At 36.1% G+C, this 10,026-nt stretch overlaps 1 protein-coding gene across 3 annotated transcripts; it reads left to right on the top strand.

Moving 5' to 3' along the window:
* The first annotated feature begins 3,083 nt into the window (after positions 1-3,083).
* On the top strand, positions 3,084-9,076 carry lrrc3 (leucine rich repeat containing 3). Of its 3 annotated transcripts, XM_042730515.1 has the most exons (3): positions 3,084-3,160; positions 4,955-5,144; positions 7,497-9,076. In XM_042730515.1, the coding sequence occupies exon 3, from the start codon at positions 7,853-7,855 to the stop codon at positions 8,651-8,653; it is 801 nt and encodes a 266-aa protein (XP_042586449.1). In that variant the 5' UTR covers positions 3,084-3,160; positions 4,955-5,144; positions 7,497-7,852; the 3' UTR covers positions 8,654-9,076. The 3 variants fall into 3 exon arrangements, with proteins under 3 accessions (XP_042586449.1, XP_042586450.1, XP_018965090.1); XM_042730516.1 differs by lacking the exon at positions 4,955-5,144 and having other exon boundaries at positions 3,117-3,160; XM_019109545.2 differs by lacking the exon at positions 3,084-3,160 and having other exon boundaries at positions 4,412-5,144.
* Positions 9,077-10,026: the final 950 nt, after the last annotated feature.

The following is a 10,026-nucleotide window of genomic DNA, read 5'->3' on the forward strand; positions in this document are numbered from 1 at the left end:
CATTCAGGTGAAGGTGTACTGAAAAAGAAAATGGGCTGCCTTGATAAACAATTAGGTGAAGTTTGTCCATGGCTAATGACTTTGCAATGCCACTTTATATCCAGTAACTTGTACACTTTACATTTAGCAGACGCTTCTGATCAACATGCCTTGTATTTCTTTTGGGGATTCAAGGAGACGTATATAAAGTGGCATTGCAAAGTAATCTTTCCTTATATCTATTTTAATTTTGTGAACTTCAGCCTTGCAGTAAGGGTCTCTTATTACTGTGAAATTTGCAAATATGAAGTAAACTATGAATGATGTGAATTAATGGCAACCAGTGAAGAATTCTACATCACAGTATCCCTCTGTTGTTGTTCATGTCAAAACTTTCTGTAATTCACATCTCTCTGCTAGAGTACTGTTTCTCAACCACAGGATGACTTAAAAGTATTTAAATTAATACATGATTATTAATATATCAGTGTTATGTTAGTATTATTTATATACTATTTTTTTTTATATTTTAAATTGGCGTTTAATTTTATATTTTCATTTTAGTTCTAATTTTAGTAATTTTGTTATGTGCTTTTGTCATTTTTATTCATTTTTGTTGTTTTTAAATATTATTATTTAGGTTCGACTGAAAATTTCAGTTTTACATTTTGTTCAGTTTTTAATTATTTCCAGCTGATAATTCTAGAGCTTTAACTTCAGCTTTTTAAATTAGTTGCCAAAATTTCAGTTCCAAGACAACATTTCTATTTTTTGAATCTAATATTTATAATTGATTTCAGCTTAATTTCAGTTAACAAAAATGTTTTAGTTTTAGTGCATGACAATAACCCTGTAATGTATTTAAACAATTATACCTCCTATTAACTCTTATCGAAGAACATACAGTTTCTGATTATTGTTTTGGACAATCAGGGCCTTTGAGTCAAAAAGATTGAGAACAACTGCTCTATGGAGTTTCAGATTTCTAAAAAATGTATTTTGATATAAACTGTATCAATTCTATGAACAAATTATCTGCATTTAGTTGTCCACAAGTATCACTTTGTACTGCATATCAACTGTTGTATCATTTGTGTCTATTTATTTCTATGTATTTTTAGGAGAAACATCTAAAATATAACTGAGAACTCCATTAAGTCTTAAGAGCATAGAGGAATCTGTGTGCAATAACATTTTCCAATGGACAGCAGAGCAGTGAAAGTTATGGAAGACTGATATAGCCCATCAAAACAGGGAGCTTTTCACATTAAAATGGATGAATCCAATAGCTGTGTTATCAGAGTTTTTATAGGACTGTAGCTGGATGTACACTAGAAGCCTCACTTTCTCACAAGTGAATGCCATCATCTTTCTTATCTATATCTTTTCTTAACTGTCCACTTCAGCAGAGTAGAACATTAATAATGCATCTAACCATCTACAGTAGCTAAACAGAAAGGTCAAAGAGACCTTCTCTTTAAAGGCCTCCTCACACACACCCTATTAAGAGTCCAAATCAGCTCAACATGGAGTATAACATTTACATTCTCTTATACATTCTAATGAACCAAATTATTATAAAACTTCTACAGATTCTACAGTGGTGTGCTTTGCAATTTTTTTTTTTTTTTTTTACCCTGGTCAGAGAAACTGACTGTGCTGTTTGTGATCTTATGAGCTATAAATCACAGCTCACTTCACTCTCTTCACTCTTTCACTTTTAACTTTCAATCATCAATCCTAAGCACATCAAGGCAGGTGTTGTGTTGAAATATTCATTAATCTAAATTCAACCTCTATCTTCCTCCATGGAATCACCAAATTGGAAGTATTATCTTAGTAAGTCTACGTTTATCTCAGTTGGGTGCCATCATGTGTCAAATAGCTGTAAGAGATTCAAAGCAGAATGACAAATGTCAAACTGGAAGTGCAGACAGACTGCTCTCTGTACCTGTCACTTAAATCCTATTCATTTAGACTGAGCACCGTCAGCTCATCTGTAATTTCTGAAATCTCCTCCTGCTATGACTGGACTCAACAAAATCAACCAGGAAGCAGTAGTATTGCTAAAAGGCTTCTTTTTATGTGCATTTACTGGCACCTTTTTTTACTTTGTGCTCTTGTATGGTGAGAACAAGTTTATTAGCTAGGCATTGTAAAAAGACATTTATCTGATACATTTTTTTACAGCATACTGCAAAAACAGAGGTATTTCTGGTCACACAGTTTGAAGGATTGACTGAAAGTGGCAACAGCTTTATTGCTTTATTTAAATGCTAAATCTGTATTCAAATTCCAAGACTTTTATTGTTTGTGTCATTTCCATGTCAAGCTGTACATGCTAAAAATGGTAGTTTATTTGATTAATATTATTATCATTGGATAATTTTCTCAAAAGGAAGATGCAATAAAATATATCTACATTAAAATACATTAAGCTGAATCTGTCCCAACAGTGCACTAGTTTTTATTAGAAGAAATGGCTGGTTATGCAATTCTGGTAAATGGCTGGGAGATAAAAATAGTGCCTCCAGGTACAATGAGCAGCTGAGGAAATAAGAGTTCTGGGAACTGCTTACAAAACACAAAACAATCAAAAGAGTTCACCGACTGTCTGTCTGCCATCAGCAAAATGTACAATGAAAACCAGTATAATTCCAAACACTCCCTTATCTTTGGCCAAAAGAAGAGGAAGTAGAATACTGTTGTTGTTTGGTAAAAAGATGATACTATGAATTGAAAATGGCTGAGTAACCAACCCAAGCTTTCTGAAACTGCCCACCGATTCAATCCAGACACCCTAAAGATCATTAATACTATGGAGAATAATATAAAACAAGGGGAGAGACTGAACAAACTTCTCCAGAGGGGAATATTTTGGACTCATGCTCTCAAAGAGAGTCTCTGTAAAGATCTGAACATTAATCTTTTTTATGAACTCCTTCTAATATCCCAATTATCGTCACATATTCAGTTGTAAGGGGCTCTCTGAGGAGATCTTTGTGTTCACAATATCCTCAATTATGTTTAAAATTCTGTTTTAAACTACATTACCCATAATTCAGCAGAAGCAATTAAGGGTAATGACTTGCACTGGGCAAATTTGTTCACTTGATGTAAATCACACCCTGTCACTGATGTGATTTAACCGGTGGATGGTGTTGGCAGGAACATGGTGGTGGTAAGTAATTAAACGCTTTTGATTTCAAACTTTTAATTATCTCCAGAAATACAGCCCTGTTTGAAACTGGAGTTATTGTAGGCTATAGGTTTGAGAAAGCCAAAATGAAAAAAGGAGCAGTTTTCTTATCTTTACCTTAGGGAAAAACCCTGAACCACCCCGTTTAATGGGATCCTGCAAATGATGTGCCTGTGAGGGTTTCAAGAAAGTCCAAAAAAATGTTGTGATGTGCAACCAGACAAATAGGACATTTACAGGCTATTCTCTCATTTCTTACTGCCCTCAGCACAAATTGTTGTTTCTTCATGGAAGAGATCGAAATTTAAGAAACAGATGGATTCATAAACACAAAGTCAAGGCACACAAATATAATTTTATCTTCATTTTACACACAGCACCCAGTTTCATAAGACTTGTGCGTATGTCACATGAGCAAGGTTTTGACAAGTGGCTCCCGTCCTGTGCAGTGATGGTCTGACCTGTCAGCTGTCACTGACAGACTACTCGTTATGTTGAATCATTTTATATTCTGCAGTCCTGCCAAAATAAGATGATGTTGGCAATTCTAGGGTTCATGATGAGGGATTTGAATTAGTTCCTAAATCATTTCACAGTCAGGTCATTACTGTTGTGTTTTATGCAAGCCTGGATAAATGTCCTCAAGTATATGTTATTGTAGCCTAAAACATGCAATAAATGCTATTATGATTTTACTGCATTGATTATTCTTGAATATTGAGTGTTCTTGGCTCTAGGCTGTATTTACACTATAGTCTTTAGGTTAGCTAAGTAGCCTACCATGAAGAAATCTAATCTGAAAGAACATTTACTTCAGAAATCTTGAAGTCTTGAATGACCATTCAGAATATATCCATGTTACAGATACACAAAGCTGGAAATTAAAAACACAAATTAGGAACCGTGAGAAGCATCCTTGTTAAAACAAAATCTTCTAGCTTGAGGTCTTACATCACTACACTCCTCATAGCTATTGCAAAAAACAAACAACTGTGGATGGAGGACTGCTAAAGCCATTTAAATGCGAAATAGGTTTTGAAAGTATTTTCAATTAAATAATCTATAGGCTACAAAGCGTAAGATATAAAGGAACACTAAAGATAGGCTATTTAAAAAATAAAAAAAAAATCATTTGTAGCACTTTTAGCTAATTTCGAAATAGTATGACGAAATCACATGACTTGGATAGAAAAAAAAATATAACTAGGCCTAGGCTAATTTTGAAAAGCACTCTGACGCGTGGGTTCAAAATCTCGTCGCAGCAGTTTTGAACGCTCCCAACACTTCTCAGATGATTTTTTTTTCATGATTTGGTGGCGTTGTAGTAGGCTATTTGTTTATCTGCGCCTCTCAAGGACAACTCGGAGGTTTTTTTGTTGTCAATATTTTGCGGACCATGGTACTTTTACTATATTCAAAATGGACTAGAAACGTAAATCTCAGGTAAAACACGATTTCTTTGGGCGTGGTGCTCAAGATTAGGAAGCCATTCGATATAAAGCATGAAACGCTATGGGAATTAGGCTAAAGCTATTTTTCATGAACGTCACTTTGGGGATTTTACCTTAGCTCGTAAGATATTAATATAAGAAGTATTGCTAGAAAAGTGTTATTGTTTTAAAATGGAATAGTCCTTCAAACACAAAACGACTCTCGATGCAGCCTTCAGCACAAGGGACCACTGAACCAACCAGTTACGTTAGTCAAAGGATTCCACTTGAAAACGCAAGTGAACGAATCTTTGTGGTGAACTGATCCAAAAGACTTGAATCACAGGAGTGAATCCAAATCCCCACCACAAGCAGTCGATGAGATGCGGGTGGAGCGAGCGCACCATCAGCCTCCGGAGCAGCGCGCAGGGCTCAGCATCCAATCAGCGCAAGGCGGACGTCTTATAGATGCTGTGTGCTCTTCACTTTTACTCACTGCAAAGGCGCCTGATCCGCTGACCTATCAACAAACTATGGTAAGTCATTATGAAGTATTCAGTTTATATTAAAAAGGCTAACTTTCTAATCTTTTTCTATTTGAAACCACACATGAAAAGGGTATAGGCTAAATGCAATAAGTTCGTAAATTTCATGTTTTTGTTGCAGTATTATTTTGATTTGATTCTTTTTACGTCTTATGTATTCTCTACACGGGACTCATTATTTCACATCTTTTTTCGTATTCAGTCAGTTGTTAGCAGGACATAGCAAGTCCAGCCTCGTACAGTACCTATAGCCTACCGTAGTCTCTGTTTTTGCCTCGTACATTTTCAGTATAAAGTGTTTACCTCAGCGTCGCCTTAAAAATAACACTGAGAGAAGAGAGAGTGCTTGATATAAAATGATGTTCAACCTTGTCTTTCTTGTTTCTTTTCAATAGTTCGTTCAAATAGTATCAAAGGTAGGCAATATGATCATTGTAGCTCTAAATCATAGTTGCCATAATTCCAGCTGTTTTTATTATTATTATTATTATTATTATTATTCCGGTTTACAGCTACATATGACATTGCTCTCGTGTCATTTAGAAGATATTGACGTATTTTTTTCTCTTGAGGTTAAGTGCCTTACCTCAGGAAAAAAAAAAAAAACCCACACCTCCTGTCAGGCTCGCGACGGAAACATGAATATCTAGTGTTCTTCTATTAACAACGCAGTGAAGCAATATGAATATTCACAATTAATTAAAGTTACATTTTTGCAAGTTAAATTTCCTGTTTGACATATTTGGCTTTTAAGTTCATTTAAGTTGAAAAAAGGAGACAAATGGAATGTTTGTATTCAGGTATATTTAACTCATTTGATTATAAGATATAGGTCCATTATAAAAATATAAATGGTTTTAATATCAAAGAAAACCTGCCAGGTATAATTATCAGTGTTTTTAAATATTTTTAATTGTGGTTGCATTAGCTATTTTTCAGTGGTATGTGTGGTTTCTATAGGATGTTTTTTAAAATGCACTTCTGTGGCAATATCTAACTGCAACCAAAATGCAACATGCTGTGCTTGCTGGAGCTGTACCGTCACAATCTCACTGTCTTTCGCAACACACCTTAATAGATGAACCATGTACTTGCATCCTGTTGGATTCTATACGTGGCATGTGGTTTTAGCATCCATCACAATAATCCACTTCTGTTACTGAGTTGCTGCAGAACCAGCAATCAATCCTGAGCTGTGTTTCTTATTGCTCACTGTATAATTTGCCAGTGAATTAATCTTCTATTTCGACATTTTCAAGATGATGCATTCCACATGTCTCCAGTGCTGCCTGTGACAAAGTTTCACTAGAAGGAATGGAAGTCGCTTCACTGCAGCATGCGTTCGGCATATTAATATTATCTAGCCTACCTGCCTTACGGCCACTTGTAAAATGAGTTGCTGTCTCAGCAGAGGGGGTTTTGACAAAGTACAAGCTATCTGTGTAGACTGGTTCCTCAAAGGACAGTCGTGATCTGATTGGTCGGCTCAATGTAAGGAGTTCATTGTTATGACCTGTTCTCTAATGAAGTATTCCTTTTCCTTCATGTTTAGAAACCTGAAATGAAAATCTTGTGATGTTTTCCACACCCTCATGTTGTTCTGAGAGTGTTTTATTATTTTCATTTTTCCACGACACAAGCAACACAGAAGGTCAAAGCTGCTCCAAGCTTTATTTGATTAATCAACTCTAATCATATTTGAAATATAGTTGTAATAATGACAACTTTCATGATACGCCTGAAGTTTTTTAATTGTCCTTTTTGGAGTTTGTCAGTATTAAAAACAACTGGAATGTTCTGCCTATTTCCTCTATTGTATTTCACTGATGGGAAAATTTAGATTAAATTTTTTTTTGTTCTATCATCAGAGTTTCTAATAACCATTAATGAGCATTGTGTTGCTATGGAGTAAATGAGAAATTGATTTGTTTTGTTTTAATAAATCAGTCCTTTCTCATATAATGAGATTATATGTATTTATCTGCAAAATTATGGGATTTAAATTAAATTTCGTCATGGTTGGAGCCATTTCAGATCAGAGCACTCTGGGATACATTGCTTTGCATGTTACAAAGGATATTTTAAAGCAATTTACTAAAAATGAAAATTCTGTCATCATTTACTTACCCCCATGTTGTTTCTTGTTATTTTGATGAATTTTGGAAACCAGATAGTTTTGTGTGTTAATTTATATAATTAATTTGATAGTTAATTTTTTGTGTGAACCATGCCTTTAAAGCCACCTTTACTTCATATTTAAATTGATCAAATATTAATTCATGCTACTTCACATTAACGTCTGTTTGTGTGGGTGATTCTTCTGTTCTCCTTTCATTCTTGCAGCTTCCAGACTTGGCAGGAGGGATGTAAAGTGAATGGAACCCTCTTCACATCCTTTTTCTGCTCTTGGCTTCTAATTAAAACTTGGCTGTAGAACATTTCCCTCTCAAATGTTTAATTGCCTTTCAGATGTTGATGGACTCATTTGGATTCTCTCCAGGGCACTTAAAATGACTTCAAACACCTGAAAATTATAAATCACTACTCCACATGTGCTCACAGGGCATTAATAAGAAAAAACTCCCGCTGTTGGAATGACACCGTGACCTGTAATGTTTATTCGTTATTTTTTCAATATGACTTGGATTAACAACGTCTGCCCTTGAAGTGTAGAGCATTCAGTAATAAAGAAGCTGGACATGACTTTCCCTGGAGGGGTTCATGTGTCAAGGAAAGTCTTCATCCCTCATGGCTGTCCCCTTATCTTGAGATTCATTTTAGCTGTGATTTGTTTGAGTGCAATGGGTTTTGCGTGTCCCAAGAGTTGCCACTGCTCCGAGAGGAATGGCTTGTCGGTAGTGCAGTGTTCCTCTCGCAACCTAGAAGAGATTCCCTCTGACCTTCCTCACGATACTGTGTCGCTTTTTCTGTCCTCCAATCACATCACCAAAATTCCAAACCAGGCTTTTAAAAACCTTCCCTGGCTCCAAGAGCTGGACTTGTCAAGGAACGCCATCGAAACCGTGGACGCTGGGGCTTTTCAAGGTGTTACGGAGAGCTTGCGGGCACTCGACCTGTCCCATAATCACATGCAGGGTGTCCCTAAGGAAGCCTTCGCTCGGCTGCATGCCAAGATCAGCCTGTCCAACAACCCATGGCACTGTGAGTGCACTCTTCAGGAGATGTTGCGCGAACTCAGGCTGGATCCCGAGACTGTGAACGAGGTGAGCTGCCACACCTCCGTTCAGGAAGAGTACGCCGGCAAGCCTGTCATCCAGGTCTTGGATTCGGGCATAAACTTTTGTAACTTCCACCATAAGACTACCGATGTGGCAATGTTTGTCACCATGTTTGGTTGGTTCACGATGGTTATCGCTTATGTCATCTATTACGTACGGCATAACCAGGAAGATGCTAGGAGGCATCTGGAGTACCTCAAGTCCCTGCCAAGTAGCTCCCAAATTAGTAAGGACTTTGACACAATCAGCACTGTTCTCTAGCATCAGTCAATGCAGTGTAGGAGTGAATTTGTTTGGCACATTGATGATGGCAAAACGGCAAGCCTTATAAGGGAGAGTGGGGTAAGATGTGTCATTTCCTCAGTTTGTCCTCAAGGAAAGGAGAAACGAGGAATCATGAGAAACCTGTATTTGTATGCACTTAAAAAAAATAATTTGCTGGGCAAAAACCAATTCCAAAGTCTTATTTGCCCTGTACATTATTGACATTTTCATATATAAAGAAAAAGATTTAATTCTGAGAATATTTTATTTTCAATATTTTCTAATAATAGTATTTCACGCAATTGGAACCGAAGCTTACCAAATACCTAACATGCATGAAATGTCTCTCTTATTTATTTGCTTTGAGAATAAATTGTCTGCTGCAGAAAATTTAGTTTGACATGCAAAACGCCATTTTTTTTTTTTTTTTTTTTAGAATTAAAAACCACCTTTTATTCAATATGCAGTCCTTTTTAAATATTTGCTCCAGTTGGATTGATTATAAAAATTATAGATAGCCACTGACACATCTTGCCCTACTCCTCCCGAGTTCCAGTATTATCTGATTTGATTGTGAATGTTTTTCGTGGGTTTTCGCACAATGAATGTGTTGACAATTGTTCTGTGATGCAATTCAGTGTTCCCATTCACGTACCCTCAGCCGACCTACATAAGTCCTGCAGTCTCTGTGGTGGCCGCTTTGTGCCTCACGACAGGAAGCTGCAGAAGCTCTGTTTTTTTCTGCAGGTGCTTATCCCATTATTTCTTGAATTGGTTTTATTAATTTGTATGCTAATTTATAAATGGTGTTTCAGAACAGAATATTAAATGCTGGATATATGGGATATTTTTGTTGTTCTTTTATAGTGCTGACCAAGTAGAGCAAGTACATAATCACTGCCAAAAAAAAGGCCATCAGTTAAGCTCTGCCTTGATAACTGGAAACTTGCCCCATTTTTGGCAGACTTCTATTTACTCAAGTGCCTAATCCTGGTACCTCAGCACCAATACACTGTGCATTGGGCATTATTTGGTTTGCTATCTCTATTTTCTTCTACAATCAGAAATAATCCTTTAATAGTGAGTGTAAAGTAGAACAGTGTCATTTTAAATCTCAAGTGAAAAATTTGGTGTATTTTGATGATTTCTCAGATTGATAGACCATATGTATGATTAGAAGATTTCATCAGACGTCTTTCATAATGGATTTTGTCACCTGTGTGTTAGTTTAAAAGGGCTTGCAGGTTATATTTCATGTAGACTAATGTGTATTTCTGTCCTCATGTATTAGTTTTTCATTGTGACAAGCCTTTCAGCAGTAGTATGTATATCATAGCAACATAAGAAAATAAAAACAAAATATTAGAAGG

This window comes from Cyprinus carpio, chromosome B9 (assembly GCF_018340385.1).
Source record: "Cyprinus carpio isolate SPL01 chromosome B9, ASM1834038v1, whole genome shotgun sequence".
Lineage (NCBI taxonomy): Eukaryota > Metazoa > Chordata > Actinopteri > Cypriniformes > Cyprinidae > Cyprinus > Cyprinus carpio.

Bases quoted from the DNA above. Each gene is read 5' to 3' on its own strand.
- lrrc3 (XM_042730515.1), top strand. From the start codon at position 7,853: ATGACTTTCCCTGGAGGGGTTCATGTGTCAAGGAAAGTCTTCATCCCT.